General features: G+C 45.9%; 1 protein-coding gene across 3 annotated transcripts in view; it reads left to right on the top strand.

The window, feature by feature from the left end:
- The window catches only part of CPNE8 (copine 8), a 2,424,038-nt gene that overhangs the window by 2,366,937 nt on the left and 34,626 nt on the right, over positions 1-22,475 (top strand). For all 3 annotated transcript variants that reach the window (XM_069629223.1, XM_069629224.1, XM_069629225.1), the window contains one exon: positions 16,749-16,822. In XM_069629223.1, the coding sequence (XP_069485324.1) occupies positions 16,749-16,822 (74 nt within the window). The remainder of the gene's footprint in view (positions 1-16,748; positions 16,823-22,475) is intronic.

Here is a 22,475-nt window from a genome sequence, read left to right on the forward strand (position 1 = left end):
AAAAACCTTATGCAAATCATCTTTGCTCCTACCCCAAAAAAAGGGGCAGTACAGCCTGAACAGCTAGGTCGCATCCCTCTGCATGAGCCCAACTGTCTTCAAAGGTTTAAAATAACTATAGATTAATAACACACAACCAGGCAGCTGGCTGTTTTGAGGATTGTTGTCTAACCTATTCACTCTAGCGGGTTTGAACCGGGGCAGGCGCTGATTAAGTCATGTGGGGCTATCTTGTAGCAATGCTGTTTTATCTCTACATGTTCTCCAGCACAGGGTCGTGTGCTGCATGCAGATAAGATGTATATCTTCAAAGGGCCCAACTCATTGTTTTCACCCTGGGGCAGCTCAACTGTTGTCAACCCACAATTCCATGTCGTCTTTTAAAGGCTCTGTTAGCGCCCCGGTAAGGATTATCAGTTGACACGCACATGCAACCCTCCGATGACACTCTGCCATAGCTTGAGCTGTTTTTTTTCATTTTAAGTGGCCCCTCACCCAGTAAACCCTAGACTGCATCTTCTGTTGTTTACAGCAACATCTAAAATACACTTATTACACAAACCTACGACCAATGTCGTTATACTCTAAATACCGGTAGTAACACACGCATTTAGTAACAGCTATCCTCTATAACAATAGTTATAAAAGTTATGTATCGCTATAAAGAGTATTGATCTGTTGTGAAATACATAAATACAGCTGTGTGCTGTTCTATGAAGTCTGCGCAAATATGTATAACATCCTGAATGTGGTGGCCGGTGACCAAATAGCTAAATATTACTGTGAAATGTGTCAGATGATGGCAATAGTAGGTATTATATGTTTTTTTTTTTAAATGTACAGTTCAATATCAAACTGATAGGGTCGCTCTTGAAGTTGGATTTTTATATCAAATTAATTGGGGTTCTTTACAAATTTATATCAAATGTATATTTAAAAAAATAGGGGGGCATCACATTTATTGGGGTTCTTATCAAATTCATATTGAATTTATATTAAAAATGTTGCGAGTCATCAAATTTATTGAGCTTCTTATCAAATTTATATTGAATTGATATAACATTTCTTGGGGGGGTCATCACATTTATTGGGGTTCAATAACATTTATAGGATTCAGTTCTATATCAAATCCACTGGGGTTCTTATCAAATTTACATAAAATGTATATAACATTAATATAAAATGTATATACAATTTTTTGGGAGTGCATTACATTTATATGGGTTCAATCAAATGTATAGGGGCATGCTAAAGAGATGGGGCCACCTGTCATTTGAAAAACTTGATGAAATGTATTCCACTTTACTACTGCTACCCATTTTATGGTGTTCCTGTTCCCCAGAAACCACATGGGCATTCCACCACATCAAAGACATTATCTGTAGACTTCCAGAGACATCTACCCATTTCAAGATGTGGTGGTGTCAAAATATGCGTCTCCCCCATGTCTTTTGCCAGCATTACTCATTGCATGTTTTATCCAGACGGAATGCTTCTTTTGACCAGGAGATTTAGTGTAACCTGTTTATTGAGGTCTGTGACATAAACTGCCTCATTCTCAATATGTTTATTCTGTGTATTCAATCCCAGCAAGTTGGGAAGGAGGGAGTGTGGAGCATACGTGCAATTAAATATTACCTTCAAATTGATTCGAGTACTGGTAGTCCATAACCTCAGCCACACAAATTCATGGTTGCATACAAGGATTTCTAAATTCTGAACCTGCATTTGCGGCATACAGAGCAGTTTTCTAGGCTAGCCTGCTGCAAAGAGCAGGGTTCGCAACAGGTTGTGATTAAGTGGGAGGTATGGAATAACAGTACTGGAATACCATGAGGGTAATACTATCAATATTGAGGATAGAGAGGATTGCATTTGGCCGACGAAAAGGTTCTCCTAAATAACACTTAGTAAGTGCCTAAGGTTCATACTCGAGTTTGTTAGTCATTTGGAAAAGTGAAACAACTTCTTATTAAGGTTAATTCTACTGACCCTTGGAAATATCCTATTTGTGAGAATAATATTGGCCTACTACTCTCTCCCAAAACATGTTATTGTGTACCAATAACTACATTTTTGCCTTGTAGCATACCCCTGCCTCTCTTCTTCCTTTCATTTGTAATAAAAGTGCCATCCCAATAGAAACAAATTTGACATGTGCAGTAGGAACCAAACAATCAGCAGTTCATTTTAATGGAGCAATTTTACTTTATTTTATTTATTTTTGCATATGTAAAGCCTGCGTGACCCCGCAGACAACTGGGCACTAGTTACATGAGGGTAGCAAGTTTCAATGAAATGTAAAGTTGCAACGTCAGGGCGGTGTGGCGGGATAATGGAGTCTGCGAAGTGTCATGGCAGGTGGAGGAATAGTCAGTTGAAAAGTCACGCCTTAAGTTGTTTTCTGTTTTCTGAAGGATTTGTTAGAAGGTTCTGTTCTGAGAGCAAGTGGTAGGGAGTTCCAGAGGAGCGGGGTAAAGACAGGGAAGCTTGATCTACCAGTTCTTGCTCTTTTGAATCTGGGAACGCCACACTTGTGACTGTTGCAGTTGCGTGTGGGTCTGATACGTTTGTCTGATATGTTTATCAATAACATCATCATTTGGATGAAAAGTGATCCAATTATGATATACATTCAAATGAATCTATGAGCACTCATATGAATACTGTACGGTATCAGTCATTGATTAATGTGCATAACCTAACAGTTTCAATGAACTGCTATAGTACTAACTTACTGGCTGTGGTTCTGTCATTGTTTGATGGCACCAGCAAGGACCATGGGACAATTCTGGAAATAAGCATTGGCAAAGCCATCAGGTCTTGCTTTGTAAATGTAGAGGATACGATTTTTCTATGAAAACAACAGGACAAAAAGGCATACCCTCCAAATTTGAAAGCCAGACCTATTGGTTTTGCCAGTGCTGGTTATTGTAGATTTGACATTAATATCATAGTGTCTGCCAGATGGCAGAGGGCCCACATTGCCTAGCAGCCTTATTTGTGTTCTAATTTCTTTGACCTATACCTATTGGGCATGCCCCAGAAAATAGTGAGGTTACATTTGCTTACACATGAAGCCATACTGTTAGGGTTAAACGCTGCTGCTATCCTCATGTAAATCGTGGAACATTTTCACATAGGATGGATTTACAAGGGGTTGAGTAAAGAGTGTGGCCCGCATTGCAAGCTCTGTGGCAAAAGACAGCACTTATTCCGCTGGACAAGATTACTCTTAATACCATGGTGCCAAGTTATGAGGCCACATGCGCGTGCCCCTAGCATCAGCATTAATGGTAATTACGTTCATCAGAATTAGCAGGGACAACCTACACTAATTGGTAAGTGCTCCAGTTTCTGGTGTAATTAGCGTTATTGTAGGAATAACTGAGCAGTAGTTCTGCCAGTGGATTTAGCACTGAGCAGAAATAGTGGCATACATGATCAGGAAGCTCAGTGACTGCCACTTTGACAAAGGCAATCCATTAAAAATCCATCACTTCCTGTAGCTATCCAGACCTGGTACCCACAGCAAAGAAGCCAAGAGATAAGAGCTAGGCAAAGTTGTAAGAACTGCAGAAATGCAAGCCCAGATTAAGTGAGGGGGAGCTGCAGGTGCTAGCAGAATGGGTGGAGCCCAGCACTGTAAGAAATCCATCCACTTGATGAACACAAGTTGGGACAACATCAGGAACATGGTGGTAGTGGTGGGCATATTGCAGCATGATGCAAATGACTGCAGGAAGTGTTGGAATGATCTGAAGGGTCATGTGCACAGTCTTATTGCGAACATCTGCTGTGAGACAGGAGCCACAGAAGGAGTAACTGTGGAGTGATTACAACTCACACCCAGGGAGGAGAAGGTAATCACCATATAACACATGCCTGTCATTTCAGAGAGGTCGGACTGAAGAGACTGAACTGGGCAGTCACATGGACCAAGAAGAGTACACATGAGGACACGGGATATTGGAGAAGGGACTCCATGAGAGCTATGCCTGTAGCAGCAGGCCACCCAGCAGATGGTTTGGTGTTGTCACCAAATGTGGTGATGTGGGGAAAAATGGCAGTACAGCTGTTACTGTCTTGAAGTTGCCTGCAACTTATTATGTGTTTAAACTGTCCGACAGAAATCTTATATGCAGCTTCTACTTTAAAGTCAAAATTATGTCCAAACAATAGGGCCCACATCACCACCCAGGAAAATACTGCCAAAGCATGTAGTGCCATGATTCCAAAATAGGGATCAAGACTGCAATGCCAACCTTCGCCATCTGGGAGAACATCTTGTCACAGAAATACTGTCAATCTTGGAAAGAGACCTTGAAGACACGTGCAGAATGTTTAACAGATATTCCAAGGATAGCTCAGTGGCAACGTGTTTGCCTTGGAAACAAGACGACACGAAGCAACACAGATTCGATCCCCGGGTCCCGTTTAGAAACCTCCGAGTATTTAACCACGTTATAAATATGGAACCAACACAAAAAAAAACAGATATTCCAATGAAATTGTGAAGAGTACACCTAACAGATTACACAAAGCCGACATCAAGACGACTGTGATTAATTGAATGTCTCCATGCAAATATGTACTATACCATGCAATCATTAGATCTGGTGCACCCCATAGCCCATGCTCTTCCACCTCAAAGTAATCAGAGCCATCCAACAAGACCCTATCACACAAATTCAGCAGCGCATATGACCCAAAAGCATGTGAGCACTGTGCAGATGCTCATGTTTGTTGCTGTAAAGAACAGACCCCAAAAGGAGATATAAACCCCAACATGCATGATGGCAATGTGAAATCCAGGCAGCCGGCTAAACACTACCGATATATAGACAACACATGTCCCAGTTATTTTATTTTGAATGACTGTTGCATTGCCGTGGGGCGCATTCCCACTCAGTACCCACTATTGTGCCTTGGGAAACACTGCCATTTAACCCAGCCAAAGTCAAGTGTGTTGCAAAAAGCACAATTGAACATAAAACATACTATTAATTCCCCCCAAAAGAAACTTTTTGTTGGCTCTAAGGCAGTTTAAAAATGTAAATCTCACTCCATATCCAGTTTCAGAAATACTTTTTGAAGTTGGGATATGGAGTAAGTGAAATGTTTATTTTCAAAGTACCTCAGAGCCAGCAAAAATGATGTTTGGCGAGAACTTATAGTATGTGTCGGTGCGTTTGGAGTTCTCCTTACTTATGGATCATCCTCTTTTATTGACAAAGCACAATTGAACTATCATATCACATTCCATTGCTGATATGTGTCATGGCCACCCCATAACAGATAAATACCATCCACCCTCTAGATTGCATAGGTGTAACGCACCTACACAATACTTCAAGCGAGTGTAGCACCTCTTTCCTACAACAAGCTCCCAAAGCAGCCAGGCAGATGATGTTAGCAGCAGTTCAGATGGACCTTCACAGGGTGAGGTCACAACTGAAGCTCAGCGAACCACTGACAGATAGATCACATCCTCCACCCCTGCAGCCCAACGTTCGGCAACCTGCCCAAAAACAGCTACTTGGAATACTGCAGACACTGTGACACCTGTAGCTACTCCATAGTGAGGCATTACTCCTACTACAAGCCTTCCCACTGCCACCACTGCCAATCAGGCTGCCATTAGCAAGGAACCAGTCACAACCACTGCCAGTCAGGCCACAGTCACTCATGAGCGATCGGCAGTCAACAGCATTATTTCCAGCACACTGGTGGGTACATCCTTGGGGGACACCTCGCCTGCACCTGACCACCTTCCAGGCCTTCTGCCTGCTGAATCCGCTTCTCCCTCAGTTGTTCAGCGTTCACAGTGGCAGCCCCATGTGTACACATATATATTGGCACAGACGTTGATGATTCTGCAGCTGATAGGGATGCCAAACTTGGAATGCACCTAGGTGACACCTGCTCCCCTGTTCATCCACTGGATGTGGTGCCACAGGATAGCCCAACAGCCATGCATATGAAATTGTATTGTATTGTATTCATCATTTATATAGCACCCATCCCCATTTGTATGGCCTCAATGCGCTTTGTGGTTGGAATACCCTTGGAGGTACCCACAACATACATCACAGGGAAGGCTCCAGCTAGTCTGACCGTGCCTTCACAACAACACCATATATGGCACTTCCACCCAACAGCCAGTCATGGGAAGGGACAGAGTCAGGGCTTCCCAGGACTTTGGGAAAACAAGGTAATGGGTAATAGAAAGCAAGAGGCCACCGGGGCCATCTTGTTTTCCATCAGGAATCAACTGATCCCAATGGCAGGGCCGAGGTATCCCAAAATGGAGGATACTCCGCGCACCTGTCAAATTCAGCATGGAGCTGCCCCAGCCCATACCCTGCTCTGTGGGCCACCCACAGGTGCCCAAAAACATACACTAGGGGCACAGGGTTGTACCCCCACCCATGGGTGCCATAAGGGTATCCCACAGGTCCGTTCACCAAACCAAAAGAAAGAGATCTGCACCGCCAGGAGTCCCACATGAACTCCTGCACGGAAAACACGGCAGAACACACGATGAAAAGCAGTAAAGGACAAGGATACGGAGGCCCTGTCCCTCCGATGCATTTCCAGCATCACAGTGGCCCCCCCTAAACTGAGGTGGAGGGTGCCTAATCTCCCACGGGATAGACACCCTCATCCAGACGGTCAGTATACCTTCTGGAAAGGCCATCTGCATTATCGTGACTCTTCCCGGGTCTGTGCTCTATGGTGAAGTCTAGCCCTTGCAGACTAATGGACCACCTGAGCAATTTCGGGTTCTCACCCTTCATCTGCATAAGCCACTTTAGGGGCTTATGATCTGTTTGGACCTTGAAGGTAGACCCCGTAAGGTAGGGCCTAAAACGCCTAAGGCTCCAAACTATACTAAAACATTCCTTTTCAACAGTAGCCCACCTAAGTTCTCTACCCTTGAGTTGTCTACTGAGGCCCAAAAAGGCTCTCACCTGGGTTTGAGTAGTGGGAGTCTACCAGTCTTGTACATCCTGTACCTTACCGGGGAGAGGTTGGATTTGACCACCTCCTACCTCATGACCAAGATACGTGACTTTCCCCTGAGCTATCTGGCACTTGGTGGCCTTGATAGTGAGGTTAGCCCTTTTTAAGGCCTACAACACTCTACCCAGATGTGTCAAGTGCTCTTCCCAAGTGGCACTGTAGACCGCAATGTCATCTAAATAAGCCAAACAAAAGGCTTCCAGCCCACTGAGAGCATGATTGACCAATCTCTGGAAGGTGGCAGGGGCATTCTTTAACCCAAAAGGCATGACCCTAAACTGGTAGATTCCCTCTGGGGTGGAGAACGCCGTCTTTTCCTTGCCATGGTCCGTCAGAGCTATTTGCCAATAGCCTGAGGTGAGGTCAAAGGTGCTCACAAATTTGGCAGCACCTATGGTGTCCACGAGCTCATCAGCCCGGGGCAATGGGTGCGCGTCAGTTTTGGTGACTGCATGGACTCCTCGGTAGTCCACACAGAACCTCCAATCCTTGGTACCGGCCTGGGAACTTGCCTTGGGGACAAGGACCACTGGACTGGACCAGGGACTGGTTGAGGGTTCAATAACACCCAGATCCAACATCTTGGCGACCTCAGCCTGGATGTGGTTCTTAACCGTATCTGACATTCGGTAGCTCCTGCTCTTGACAGGCACGCTGTCACCAGTGTCAATCTCGTGCTTACACCACGGTGTAAGGCCTGGCGTCAGCGAAAACAGAGAGGCATACTGCTGGAGCAAAGTCCTGCAGGCCCTCTGCTGCTCGGTTGTCAAATCTGGAGAGAGCTGCACTCCCTCCACTGAGCCATCCTGAGGGTTGCTATGCAGCAAATCAGGAAGGGGCTCACTTTCATCCTCTTCTTGCTCTGAAGCCAGCAAGAGACATGAGACTTCTGCTCGCCTGTGGAATGGCTTGAGCCTATTAACATGGAATACCTGAGGGGCTACCCCTGGGATTCCCATGTCAACCAGATAATTGACCTCGCCCATCTTGGAGACTATCCGGAAGGGTAGAGTCCATTTATCTGCCAATGCCCGAGGCTTGGTAGGCTCCATCACGAGGACCTCCTGTCCCGGAGTCCACTCCACTTGCGATGCTTTAAGGTCATGCCAGTATTTGTTCAATTCCTGGCTGGCCTTGAGATTCGCCGTTGCTTAACCCATCGTCTGTGTCACCCTCCATCTGAGGCCTAACACATAGTCCCCCACTTGCTTGGCGGGACCGGGGGGGGTGGCTTCCAAGTTCTCTGATCAAGGCGAGGGGCCCCCTCACGGGATGTCCAAAGAGCAACTCAAACGGGCTGAAACCAACACCCTCTTGAGGTACCTCTCTGTAAGCAAACAGCAGGCATGGCAGGAGGAGATCCCATTTCCTCCTTAGGGGCTCTTCCAAAGCACCTAGCATGCCCTTGAGAGTTTTATTAAATCTCTCAACCAGACCATTGGTCTGGGGGTGGTAAGAAGTGGAGAACTTGCGGGTTACCCCGCATTCTTTCCACATGGTTTTCATGTAACTAGACATGAAGTTGGATTCTTGGTCAGAGACAACCTCCTTGGGGAATCCAACGCGGGTGAAAATGCCCAGGAGGGCCCGGGCAACCACCTTGGCAGTAACAGTCTGAAGGGGTATAGCCTCAGGGTACCTGGTGGCATGATCTACCAAAACCAGGATGAACCGATGTCCACCTGACGTGGGAGGGTCAAGGGGACCGACGATGTCGATGCCCACCCTCTGGAACGGTGTGCCAACCACTGGCAATGGCTGCAGTGGGGCAATGACACTGCCTCCAGTCTTGCCAGACAACTGACAAGTTGCGCAGGTCCTGCAATGGGACTCCATTTCTGCTCCCATCCGAGGCCAGTAGAAATGGGCAGAGAGCCTCTGCTTAGTCTTCTTGGTACCAAGATGAGCAACCAAGGGCACCTCATGCGCCAACTGCAGTAGGAAGGGCCTGTAAACCTGGGGTACCACCAACCTCTTGAGGGCACCAGGTTCAGGCTTAGTGGGCTCACTAACAAGGAGCTCACCCTCCCAATAAATCCGGAAAGTCCTAGGCACTTCGCCTTGTGCCTGGGACAGGGCCTGTTTCCTCAGACCCTCGAGAGAGAGGGACACTCTCAATGTCCTTTACAGAAGTCTGCCCGGGAGGGTCCCCCTTCAGCCAACAAGCAGTGAAGATTGGGATGATCCTCCGGGTTGAGAACCTCTCCCACAGGAGAGTCTTCTGGCTCTTCTCCCACAGGAGTTGAGACGGGGTTTACCACTGGACCCAGCCCGTTCGGAGCATGGATCCCAATGGGTGCTGTAGGAACAGCAGGAAGAGAAGGGGCTCCCTCCACAGAGGTGGCCTTCTTGCTCTTCCTTCGTCGTGCCTTAGGCCGCGCCTTCGCTCGGGTACCTGACTCACAGCCAGACCCGGTGTCACCTGGGACCTAGTGACCGCAGCAGCAGTCATGGGAAGACCATCCGTGATCAATCCCAACTCGACTAGATCGTTACCTAACAGAATGTTAGCTGGGACGTTGTCCTGAACCAGGACAGGAAGCTTTGCTGTCTTGTCTCCAATTACGAGTGTGACTCGGGCTACAGGCGATAATTTGGGAGGCCCACCAGCTAACCTGGTGGTTCTCAGAGGAGCGTCTACATAGTCCTCTGGCTTGAGCAGGGTCCTGTCCACCACTGTCATGCTTACCCCAGTGTCTCTCAAACCATTAGAAGGCTGGTCATTCAGGAGGACACTTCTCAAAAATCTACAGGTGTCCTGTGGGATAGTCGCCAGTACTTCCGCATACTGGTCCCAGGCCCCAAGGGACACTAAGGAAATCTCTACGGGAGCACCAAAAGTGATCCCTGTAGAGGAGGGGAGGGCCGTGGCCTCCACCTCAGACATGGGGTAAGGGTAGGTCAGGCTGACAGCCTGTACTCCGAGTGCCTTACCTTTACACTTGGAGTCACCCCTTTTGTGATCCAGAGCCCCACAGTCCCAACAAGTGCCGGGAGTGTGGGGTACGGTACTGGAACCACCGGGAGCCTGCTTTGCAGCAGGTGGACCACTACTCTTATTCCCACCCACAGATGACTTATCCCCACTAGATTTTTGGGTCTTAGGAGAGGAGGGTTTAGGTTTATTCGACTGTGACTGCTTTTGGGACTCCTCAGCTTTCTGAGAGGCCCCCTTTTCTTTGTCCTTGTCCTTCCCACTGGAGTCCTTAGGGGACACCCAGTGGGAGACCCACTTGTGAGCCAACCTAACCAGCTTAAAGGGATCCAAAATGTTCTGGTCAGCAACATACTGACGCAGCTCCGGTGAACAGGCTTCAGAAAAATGCTCAAAAAACAACAGGTGGGACAATTCAACAAAAGTTTTCACCTTGTAACCGTCAATCCACCCCATCATATTCATGTGTGCAGCACTCACCCAGTCGACCCAAGACACATTCTCTCTTTTCTTAAAATCCCTGAACCTTTTAAGGTATTAGGTAGGTGTCTTGCCAAACTTGGCAATCAAAGCAGATTTCATACACTCATACTGACCCCTTTATTCCACACTTAGCTTCAGAATACAGTCATATCCAGTTTGAGGCACTCTGCTTAGCAAACTCTTAGCCCAATCTCTTTTGTCAACATCATGAATTGCACAAGCCATTTCAAACGCTTCAATCCATTGGAGGATATCAGAACCCTCTGAAAACACACCAACCAAATCCTTCATAAATTTAGTGGCTGGGGACCTGACACTCTCACTGGATTTAACTGAAGTCTCGACTCGAGCTTTCTCTAGCTGGATTCTCTGACATTCAGTGTCCTTGTCTTTGAGTTCAAGATCCCTATTCTTGAGTTCCACTTGTTGCGCCAGCTCCTCTTTCCTTTCTTAAGCTCAGCATCTATTTCCAACTTGCGATATTCAAAGACCAATTTCATCCTTAATATCTCAAGTTCCAAGGTATTGCTGGGGTTCGGAACAGAGGCAGCAGGAATGGCGGCATTCCCAGAAACAGATTCAGTAGAAACCCAGGGGCAGAGTCCTCATTGGTTGCATTCCCCCCCTCATCAAGAGTTTCACCATCGGTCTGGTAGTCCACCAGGGCAGCTATCAGCTCAGCCCTAGACGTATCCACAAAGTCTAACTCCCTGGCTTCACAAGCACTCTGGAGAGCCTCTAAGCTCATCCGAGTCAATTTACCATTCGCAATAGACTCCATTGCTTGTAATGCAGTTATTTTGTACACACCCAAACCTTAATCGAATAAAGTGCAGATATTTTGTAAGTGGCATGGTTATACACTGATTCTTAAAACCATAGGCATCCCACCGCTGCCACCAGTGTAAAGACTGGTAGGGGGTGTCTGTACTTCCGCTCTCTATATGGTAGAGGAGAGGCACAGAAGACCCCAGCCAAGATTCTCTATTACGGTAGCAATGGACGAGCAATCAAGGCCTAGCTTCTCACGAGGTGATGCGGGCTGGTTCTTAAGTACAGTGTAGTCCCCGAACCCCCACAAAGGAATGTCCACACACTGTATTACTGAAAACACAGTCTTTACATAATTAATATTCAAAGGTATGTACACGATCACAATAACGCACTTTGTACTCGGAAGTCAATAATGATAAATATATACAATTCTAAAGTGGTACCACTAGTGTTATCAAATCTCATTAAAGTGCATCAACTGTACAGTTAAAATGTCACACAGATTAATAACGAGGAAACCAGCAATAGAGATAGGAAGGAACGTACGATGGTTGAAACAATAGGCAGAATACTGACCCCTACCATTAGGCACAGTTCTGTGTGGAGATCGCCCCACCTGGGCAACCTGTAAATAAAGATATATCGCACAAGCCCAGTCCATATGTTCAATAGTCTCACTTCTTCCTATTATGGTTTTTACCCCCCCAATGTACCTGGTGGAGTAGAGTTCTCCGACGGTGCGTCGACCGATCCTTCTTGAGTGCCTCCCTTTCAGGCGGGAGCCACGGATCGTCGAGAGGTGTCGGGGAACTTGGCATTCAGTGTTGGGGAATCGGCGGCCCTTCTTGAGTGCCCTCCCTTTCAGGCAGGAGTCATGGGTTGTCGAATGTCCGACGGTGAACAGGGTGAACTACGGCAGGGAAGTGGCAGCTTCGTTCCTAGCGGTGCTCGTCGACGACAGAGCGTTGGCGTCCTGCAAGGAAGAGGCGTGCCGGGCACCTCGGTGACGATAGTTCTGGACCGCAAAGAGATGAGGAAGAACTGTGGCCCAGCAAGGGCGGCGCGTCGTCGGCGTCTCTGCGGTCTGTAGGTGGCGGGAATCCCACCGGTGGATGCTCCTCGGCGCGTCGACGGTCAGGCCTTCTCCAGCGGGAGACAAGCGGATGACGATGCAGACGAGAGCGTCCGATGATCAATGGAAGTTCTTAGGCAAACGGGAGCACGGCAGCTCCGGTCGGTGACCGTGGTCGTCGACAGTGGCGGACAACAGTCTGGGTGCTTCTCCTTGGAGTTCCGCAGCAGTCCCCGTATCGGGTCGGCAGCCTGTCGAAGGTCTGTCTACCAGGGAGCGTTGGCAAAGATCAGCTGTGCACAATGGTCCCTCGTAGCTCGGGAAGAGAGCGCCTTACCAGGTCCTCTCTGGGTCAGTCCTTGGAGGCACAGCAGCTTTCAGATTGTGAAGGAGAGCAACAGCAATTCTTCTCGTCCAGCAGGGCTTCAAGGTCAAGCGTCAGTTAATCCAGTTACTCGTCGTAGTGGACTTCAGCTTCTGAACACGATTATAGCAGTGAGAGGTCCCCAGATATACTGTTGATCTCCCATTCATTCCGCTGGGTCACACTCAAGCATCCAATCACGACTACGGGCATTCATGCAGGCAGGCAGCCAATCAGGCACAAGAGGTATTCAGGCCATTCACTTCTCTCCTGACACTCACAACAAGTTATGTGTATTGGGACAAGTACTGAGCCATTCAACACTCCAAGCTGCATTCATACCGGTTTCGGGCAGGGTTGTCTCAGTCATTGTGTCAACCACCAGATACTAGACACCCACACCACAGAATGCATATTCATCACACACTCTATTCACCCAGGTCCGACCCACAGGAGGTACCCACAACATACATCACCGGGAAGGCTCCAGCTAGTCTGACCGGGCCTTCACAACAACACCATATATGGCACTTCCACCCAACAGCCAGTCAGGGGGAAGGGACAGAGTCAGGGCTTCCCAGGACTTTGGGAAAACAAGGTAATGGGTAATAGAAAGCAAGAGGCCACCGGGGCCATCTTGTTTTCCATCAGGAATCAACTGATCCCAATGGCAGGGCCGGGGTATCCCAAAATGGAGGATACTCTGCGCACCTGTCAAATTCAGCATGGAGCTGCCACCAGCCCATACCCTGCTCTGTGGGCCACCCACAGGTGCCCAAAAACATACACTAGGGGCACAGGGTTGTACCCCCACACATGGGTGCCATAAGGGTATCCCACAGGTCCATTCACCAAACCAAAAGAAAGAGAGCTGCACCGCCAGGAGTCACACATGAACTCCTGCGCGGAAAACACAACAGAACACACAATTAAAAGCAGTAAAGGACAAGGATACGGAGGCCCTGTCCCTCCGATGCATTTCCAGCATCACAAGTTACATACACAGGTTCCAAGTGTGCTGTCCTCTGTGGGTCTCCACGTATGCAGGCATGGTGCTGTTCCATAGTACAAGGGCGTCAAGAGTTGAATTAAGGAAACTGGCACAGCAGTCGCTCACAATGAGGTCAGCATTGCATGCAGATTGTACATTCATAGAATGATACTGTTTATTATTATTAAACACATGTTCCAATGGCTGCAGTGCCACCAATGACTATCCAAAGTACCTATTGCATTGGGGAAAGGGGCATTGACATAGTATATACACAATCATGCACTTCTGCAGGGGTGCTTGGCAGGGAGATGTGATCTTACACAGGCTTCATTAGTGCATCTATCACTTTTCCCAGCACTTTGGAAAATGTCGGCCATGACATGACATGCAGCATGTCAACGGTGTGCTGATATGTGCCCATGGCACAAAAGCGCAGAACAGATACTAGCTTGAGCAGCAGTGTTATGGCTGTTTGTATACTGATCCCACTTTCAAGGTCTGGCTGGATAAGGGTGAGGATGTCTGCCATGATCTACCGGTTTAGGGGATAAAATGTCATTAACCGTGCATCTGTCAGTACCCAGGAAGGTGGTCTGATGCGGGGAATGGTCTGCCTCCTTGTAACAAGTCTCCTCCACCTCAGTCCTGGCGAGTTCCTTATTGATACTGCAGTAGTTTCCTCCGCAGGTCAGTGTACAGTAGCGGAGGCAGCTTTTATTGCAGTGGTGTGGGGGGATAATAGCGCACCAGCAGGAGGCTGGGGGTACAATGGGCACCAGGGAGATCCAGGGGGGTAGAAGCCCCCCTGAACGCCCTGTCTCTGCCCCTGTAAGTGTAGAGTAAGAGTCCCTGTATGTCTACATTGGCAACTGCCAAGGGCTTGGAAGTGTGTCTGGGGAAGGTGTGTCCCTCCATACTCTGGTGGAGGCTATTGGGTGCACCTGTGGGTTCATTTTCTTCCCCTGGATGCATTTGCGTTCACCTATATGGTGGCAGTAACTGCACCCATTTTTGCCAGCTATTTTCAATGGTTTTTGGTGGCATTTCGGTGGTACTTCACCGTGTAATACAGTGGAATTAATACTGTCTTTTGTGGGGCTATTTCCGCTGGAGGGATGTGCTCTGGAGGATTTATTTTCAGTGTTAATTCCTTTAGCATTAATTCTTCCGACATAATTAGCACCGGTGAATTACCACCAATTTCTTTTACCTGTAATATGACAGAACGGTAAGAGTGGTGGTTATTACATTACTGCCACTTTTTTCATTAACGCTATTGCTTAAAGAGGCCCAGGGAGTCAATGGACATCTTAACACTGGGGATGAATATGGTAACCCTACCCTTTGCATTTCTTAAAAAACTGCTACCTATGGAATTTTCTTTCAGTTTAAAGAAAAAAGCTTATACAAAACAATGCACAGTGAAAAATATCACAAAATGCTCTCACAAACGTAAAGCATGCTGCAATCCCCCACGTCTCAACCAGCTTTCTAAAACGTCATGGAAACAAACCAGGGGTGCACACGTGTTTTTTCTGGAAGGTTAAATGTGTCTTACAATCCTTCTATAATCAGCTAGACGGTACAGTGAGTATTTACTTATTACACGTATTGCTCCATTTTATACTTTGACATTTTCATTACATTTTATTAAATATGCAACCTTTTCTGATATGAATTTGTAATGCTTCTTAGAAACGTAAGGTAAAACTGACTTAATGTAGGATTCCGAATAGTACTTGGGGTCTACGGTCAACAGAAAAGTATGCTAATGACGAACACCTGCTCAGAATGTATCCCTGGCAAGTAGCTATTTCCAAATAATTCAACATCTGTTTTTCTCAGTTTTCCGTAAGCAAAAGGTTACAGGTATGGCTATGGAACACCATTGGATATTTAAGTTACATACTAAGGAGGGAACATAGACAAATTAAATGACAGCAGCATTACTCCATGCAAACCCTTAGTCGTAAACCTGTCTACATTTAAAAACACTATCATGGCTAAGAGGATGATAGGCAAAGCTTGGGCTCAATTGTACAATCAGCTGTTAGGAAGGGTGGGTGAAATTAAGGATGAACCACCACAAAGGAAGAGAGGCTTTGGCACAGTGTAGCATTTTTCATAATGTAGCATAAGAGTTCGGAATATACTGTTTGCACAATTTCCCTTTACTGGTCTGCAGTAAACCTTACACCAATTACACTATCTTGCTAAAACAATCTGTATGCAAAAATAGTCTCCTCTAATATAAAGAGATTACATTGTCTAATCTATTGAAAATTACAGGTCAACGCTCAAAGTAAAAAAAAAACCTGCACTAATGTTCTCTAATAATAGAATGCAATTATTAATTATCTATGATGTATCATTACGTGCTGCAGCCAAAAATTATCACATCCAACTAAAACACACTGAATAGCAACATTATCAGCTCACATACACAAGTATCAATAACATTTTCATGCCTTAGCATTCCGATATTGCACCCATGAAAATACTGCTTTAAATAAGATTTATTGCACAATTAAAGTGTTTGCAGTTGATTGTTATGGATCACGAGTCTTGGTACTATATTGTTTAGCTATAGTAATGCATCAAATAAAAGAAAAACATGTTTTTATCAAGCAGCATGGAAATGAAAGAAGCTCTTAAAAGTAATCTTGTACAAATGTGTTACCCATTTACACAGTTGGGCTATCTCCTAGAGAATTTCCAACACTATAAGAGAGCTTTCACTGTGGCGCACTCTTTACGAATCACACAGTTGGACTATCTCCTAGAGAATTTCCAACACTATAAGAGAGCTTTCACTGTGATGCACTCTTTAAGAATCATGGAGGAGCCTGATTGACACAAAGTCCCCTCTATAAATAAGAGCGCTTTTAGAGAGCCAAAGATCTCTATAGTCAGGTGTGAAAAAAAGATTGCACCACACATGCCCCCTTTTTACCTGGGAGGTCAGGATGTTCAGTGTCCACTGCTTCTGTTTATACAGTTTGCTTGTACCATGAAACTACTAGCTGTCTTTCTCTTATGAATTTCATATGCATACAATAGCATGAAAAATGTCATAACCACAAGGTGTTTTACTTTGTAGCAATGATAGAATTAGATGGAGATGAAGTTCGAGTGTCCTCCAGAGGAAGATTAGCAGAAAGGGATATTGTGCAGGTAAAGTGTTAAAAGTGCTACAACAATGTTTACATACAAACTATTGTATTTGATACCAAGATGGTGGAGGAATGCCATGGCTTTAATGGCAAGTGTGATCTTGTTAGTGCGGTTTGTAATTCTCCGGGAACTCTTATTTGCTTTATGTGATGGTCCATTTTGATTGTTACTGTTAAACTGCAGTTATTTGTTGTTTTTGCACCTTTTTTTCTTTTGTTTGCAAGTAAAGTTTCTTTAAACTATATTGCACAATAATAAATACATGCATTAAATAAATGCATATTTGCTTTTACATATAACGTATGTCTGTTCTTTCTAGCTAATCCATTGATGTTTCCTAATTTTAATGTTTCTTCACATGTCATCATTCTACAAATATAGAGTACTCTTGCTTCTATTAAATAACTATATCCAAACTAATCTATCATACACTAATCTGTTGCTCTTGACAGCATCAAACACTGGTAAATTCTCCTCACAGCTACTACTTTTCGCTCTGCCTTTTTGCTCTTTTTATGTTTTCCTGTAGTAACATTGCTTTTACATATAACGTATGTCTGTTCTTTCTAGCTAATCCATAGATGTTTTCTAATTTTAATGTTTCTTCACATGTCACAATTCTACAAATATAGAGAACTCTTGCTTCTGTTAAATAACTATATCCAAACTAATCTATCATACACTAATCTGCTGCTCTTGACATCATCAAACACTGGTAAATCCTCCTCACAGCTACTAATTTTCGCTCTGCTTTTTTGCTCTTTTCCTGTAGTAACATCTATCCATATCTATCTATCTATCTATCTATCTATCTATCTATCTATCTATCTATCTATCTATCTATCTATCTATCTATCTATCTATCTATCTGTCTATCTATGATTCCATGTTATTTTGCTGAGAGTAATTCATTTGAGGTAATTTACTTCGAAGTAATGACTTTGAAATGTTACTTTGTTTTTTTTTTTAAATTGGGGTCCCCACTATAACCACGATCCCCTTCATTACTACCCCTACCCTAAACCCCTCCCACCCATTTTTTACCCCTTAACCCACAAATGCGTATAATATTTGAAGACATTTCGAAGTAATTACTTTGAAGTAAACTATCTCAAAGTAATTACCAATGGTCGAAGTGTACGGAAAGAAGTAGTGGAACTATCCTCCCTGCTGGCCAGCCCCCGCTCCCCACAGACCACATCGCCATGCCCCATCCCATGCGCAATCCAAACCACCAAACAAACACATATGCTGTTTAAGGGAATGTTGAGTGCAGGGCATTAAAGGGATAGTCCAGTAAAACATTTTATTTAAAAAATAGATAGGCAACATTAAAAAAAAATACTAGCACTTTTTTTTTTTAAACTTCCTATGTAAAATTTTGAGGTATTCAAGCTCAAAATTCGCAAAAGCAAGCACATGGGCGCATCCATTTTGTGAAATGGATGCCCGCCTGTGCTGGCTTTTGCTTTTGCGGCACTAATGAAGGAAAAGCCAGCCAGCTGTAGTAAACAAAAGCTACCGCTGGGTGGCTTTTCCTTCATTGGTGCTGTACGTGGAGGACGGGGACCGGAGACCAGAGCAGGAAAGCTGCAGCTGAATCTCGGTAAGTGCTATTTTTTTTTTTAAATAAGCACTAGCTGCGTTTTTTTTCTAGGTTTTCCGGGCTGGAGGAGCCCGAGAAAACTTAGAAATAAAACCGCAGCTTTAAAAATTTTGTATTTATGTTTGCGGTCGCTTTTGAAGCGACCGCAAACATAAATACAATGTTGTGTTTGAAAACGCTGTGGTTTTTCTTTCCAAGTTTCTCAGGCTCCTCCGGCTCGGAGGAGCCTGAGAAACTCGGAAAGAAAAACGGCAGCGTTTTCAAACACAACCACGTTGTGTTTCTGCCTGCTGTGGCTATCACTTTGGGTCTCCGGTGCTCCCCCAGGGGAGCACCGGAGACCCAAAGTGAAAGCCAAGGCAGGCAGAAACACAACGCGGTTGTGTTTACATGCCGCAGTGTTTCTGCCTACAGCTGATTTCCCATTTGGGGCTCTCGGGCTCCCCACGGGGGGGGCCGAGAGCCCCAAATGGGAAATGCTAAATGCTGCAGTGTTTCTGCCGAAATCTGCTTTCCCATTTGGGGCTCTCGGGCCCCCGAGCCCGAGAGCCCCAAATGGGAAAGCAGATTTAGGCAGAAACACAACCGCGTTGTGTTTCTGCCTGCCTTGGCTTTCACTTTGGGTCTCCGGTGCTCCCCTGGGGAAGCACTGAAGACCCAAAATGATAGCCACAGCAGGCAGAAACACAACGCGGTTGTGTTTGAAAACGCTGCGGTTTTTCTTTCCGAGTTTCTCAGGCTCCTCCGACCCGGAGGAGCCTGAGAAACTTGGAAAGAAAAACCGCAGCGCTTTCAAACACAACGTTGTATTTATGTTTGCGGCCGCTTCAAAAGCGACCACAAACATAAATACAACGTTTTTAAAGCTGCGGTTTTATTACTAAGTTTTCCGGGCTCCTCCGGCCTGGAAAACCTAGAAAAAAAAACGCAGCTAGTGCTTATTTTTTTTTAAAAAATAAATAGCACTTACTGAGATTCAGCTGCAACGTTAGCTTTTGTTTACTACAGCTGGCTGGCTTTTCCTTCATTAGTGCTGCAAAAGCCAGCACAGGCGGGCATCCATTTCACAAAATGGATGCACCCATGTGCTTGCTTTTGCGAATTTTGAGCTTGAATAGCTCAAAGTTTTACATAGGAAGTTTAAAAAAAAAAAGTGCTAGTATTTTTTTTTTTTTAATGTTGCCTATCTATTTTTTAAATTAATTTTTTTACTGGACTATCCCTTTAAGGTGCAAGTTTCAACTTCTTCCTACACTTTTATTTTAAAACTAAACCATTCCGGAACGGTTTCTTTTTAAAATAAAAGTATTGGAACAGTAATTTTTTGGAACCTCTCCCAACCACTGCCGCCCACTTCGACCACTGGTAATTACTGTCGCTGAAACCATAAGGGTACATTATTTATCTATTTATATGTGTATAATTCAAAGCTTGGACATCACCTAAATATCCATCTTCTGCTTCTCTCCATTGCCTTAAAAATGAGACATGGACCCTCATTACAAGTGTGGTGGTCTGGAAATAAGGGTGCCGGTAGCAACGTACAAGCACCCTTTTCCAGACCGCCACACTACAAGTCTGCCTGCAGGGGCTGTTGCGCCCGGCAGGTTTGACATGCCAGGCGCAACGGCCCCAGTAGGCAGACTTGTCACGGAAGCACAGGCACCATTTGCAATGGTGCCGGAGCTTCCGTCTTGCCACTCCCATGAAGTCCTATCGGACTCCACGGGAATGGGGAACAACATTTGACGACTCCTGACCTCCCGAACTGCCGGGACTTGTAATGTCCCTGTGGCACCGGGGTGTCAGGTGCCGGAAAAGTGTTACGAGTAAGGCGGCAACCCGCCGGTAGCACCGGCGGGTTGCCGCGGGACTCGTAATGAAGCCCATACATTTTCCCATTTATATAATTCCTGTATTCTCTCTTCACAGCTAGCCAGCTAGATTGTACAGGGGTTCTTTTCTAAAATTACATGTAAACAAGATGTGGAATTTGCTGCCCTGAAGAGAATTTGGAAAGTCTTGAGGGTATGTTCTTTTCAAATGGATTGTGTCCTCCCACGTATTCCTCATCTTTGATCTTCGATATCCAGCTTCAGCTGCTTTGGAATTTCTTTTTCAGCAGAGGGCGCTGTGCGTCATTGCAGTCAACTCTATGGGCCTCATTACGAGTTTGGAGGCAGCCATGCCCTTAATAAGGGCATGGCTGTCTCCAAACTCGGGTCCGGGTCCATGGTCCCTGAATGGGAAATACCGGGCCATTCCGACTTTGGAGGGCCCGGTATTTCCCCATTCATGGAACCTATATCTGGACCATCCCCATTCGAGCCCCCATAGGGCTCAATGGGAATGGGGAGCATGCTAACAACGGGCCTGTTAATGATGGGCCCGTTGTTAGCATGCTGGTCCCCTCGCGGGACCCGCAAAGGATGTCTGGTCTGACCAGACGTCCAGAGCGGGTCCCGCGAGGGAACCTCGTAATGAGGCGGTATGGGGTTAACGGTGCCGGCACCTTTACCGGCTCGGTTAACCCCTTACCGCCTCACTTCTAATGAGGCCCAATGACCGGAAAGGCCCTGAGGGAACAAAAGGGGAAATTGGCGGTAGGTAGAAACCCCCAAAAATCTCCATCTACCCTGATCAAAAAACCTTTGAATGACGAGTCAAGAAGCGACTCTCCCCGGTCGAAGAAAGTTAAAAGATCAAGATCAAGGAGTGGCTCCCACCACTCCTCATCGTCATCGAGGAAGTCAAAGAAGAGGTACCATAGGTCGCCTTCTTTGACTTTGTCATCGGACACCTGCCCTAAGAGGGTATCTTGCCCCACTAAAAACTCCACACCGGCCGAATGGGAAGCATTTAGAGCAGAAATGCTGAACATATTTGAACAAAAAACCCATGGCAAGTCATGCTCATACCGTGCCTTCCAGAGAAGCCGGTAAGGAAAGGAATTGAGCCAAATCCGACGTGCCCTTGAGCCTGGGACGAAGACCTGATCCTCATCGAGAGCCATTGAGACCTTGACCCGATGACAATCATTGAAGGATCCTTGGAGCTGGAAACATAAACATAAGTCGTGGTCGAGGTCGTCGACACCGTCATCGCCATCGACGCCTGCTGCACCCTCAACGCCAGCCAAGCCCTCAACATCGGCAACACCTTCAACGCCAGCTGCGCCATCAACACCAGCTGCGCCATCAACACCAGCTGCGCCACCAACACCAGCTGCGCCATTGATGCCAGCAGAGCCATCAACGCCGGCTGTGCCCAGGACGCCAGCCATACCATCGGCACCAACCATGCCATCTAAACCTATGGTGCCACCGAAGCTAAAAAAAGACTTTGCCGACTCCTCGATCATTGAATCCGCAGTTTTTCAAACCCTTGGCTATACCTGAAAAAACGTATGTTGCTTTACCAAGAAAAGAATATTTTAAGTATCTCACCTCTATATATGAGCAGAATGAACCTTCAGATAATGATGCACCTTTTGGTCTCCAATTTGGAACACCAAATGTGCCATAAAGTTTTATTTCTGAAGAATCAAGGTTGAAAGACCTTTATGATAATTTAAAAATGGCCAGTGGGGTAGACACCTCACCTGAACTAGATTTTGGAAGACCAGAAGCTGGGGAGCACCTGATGCTTCATATAGACAGCTAATGTCCAAGGTAGTAGACTATATGGGGTGGCGTAGGCCTCCCCTCCCATTTGAACAGAATGATCTGATGGACATCCTGGATAAGGATCCATAGATGGATCCTATACTGCCTTTTCATATTGCTTTCCAAAAAAGGGTGGCAGCAAATTGGGAGACGCCAGAGACTAATCCGGCAGTGAACAAAAATCTGACTAAAAAATACCGTCCATCCAGTAGTGACTGCGACTAACTGTCCAAACACCCCACTCCAAAGAGTCTGGTGATACAGACAGCTACTGCAACTTCTGAGCAGACAGCATATCCTACTATTCCCTCCAGATAGGGATTACAAAACAGTAGTTGGATGGGCAAGAAAGGTATTTTCTGCAGGGAGTATGGCGCTCAAG

This window comes from Ambystoma mexicanum, chromosome 12 (genome assembly GCF_040938575.1).
Source record: "Ambystoma mexicanum isolate Mex_15411 chromosome 12, UKY_AmexF1_1, whole genome shotgun sequence".
In the NCBI taxonomy this organism is placed as follows: Eukaryota; Metazoa; Chordata; class Amphibia; order Caudata; family Ambystomatidae; genus Ambystoma; species Ambystoma mexicanum.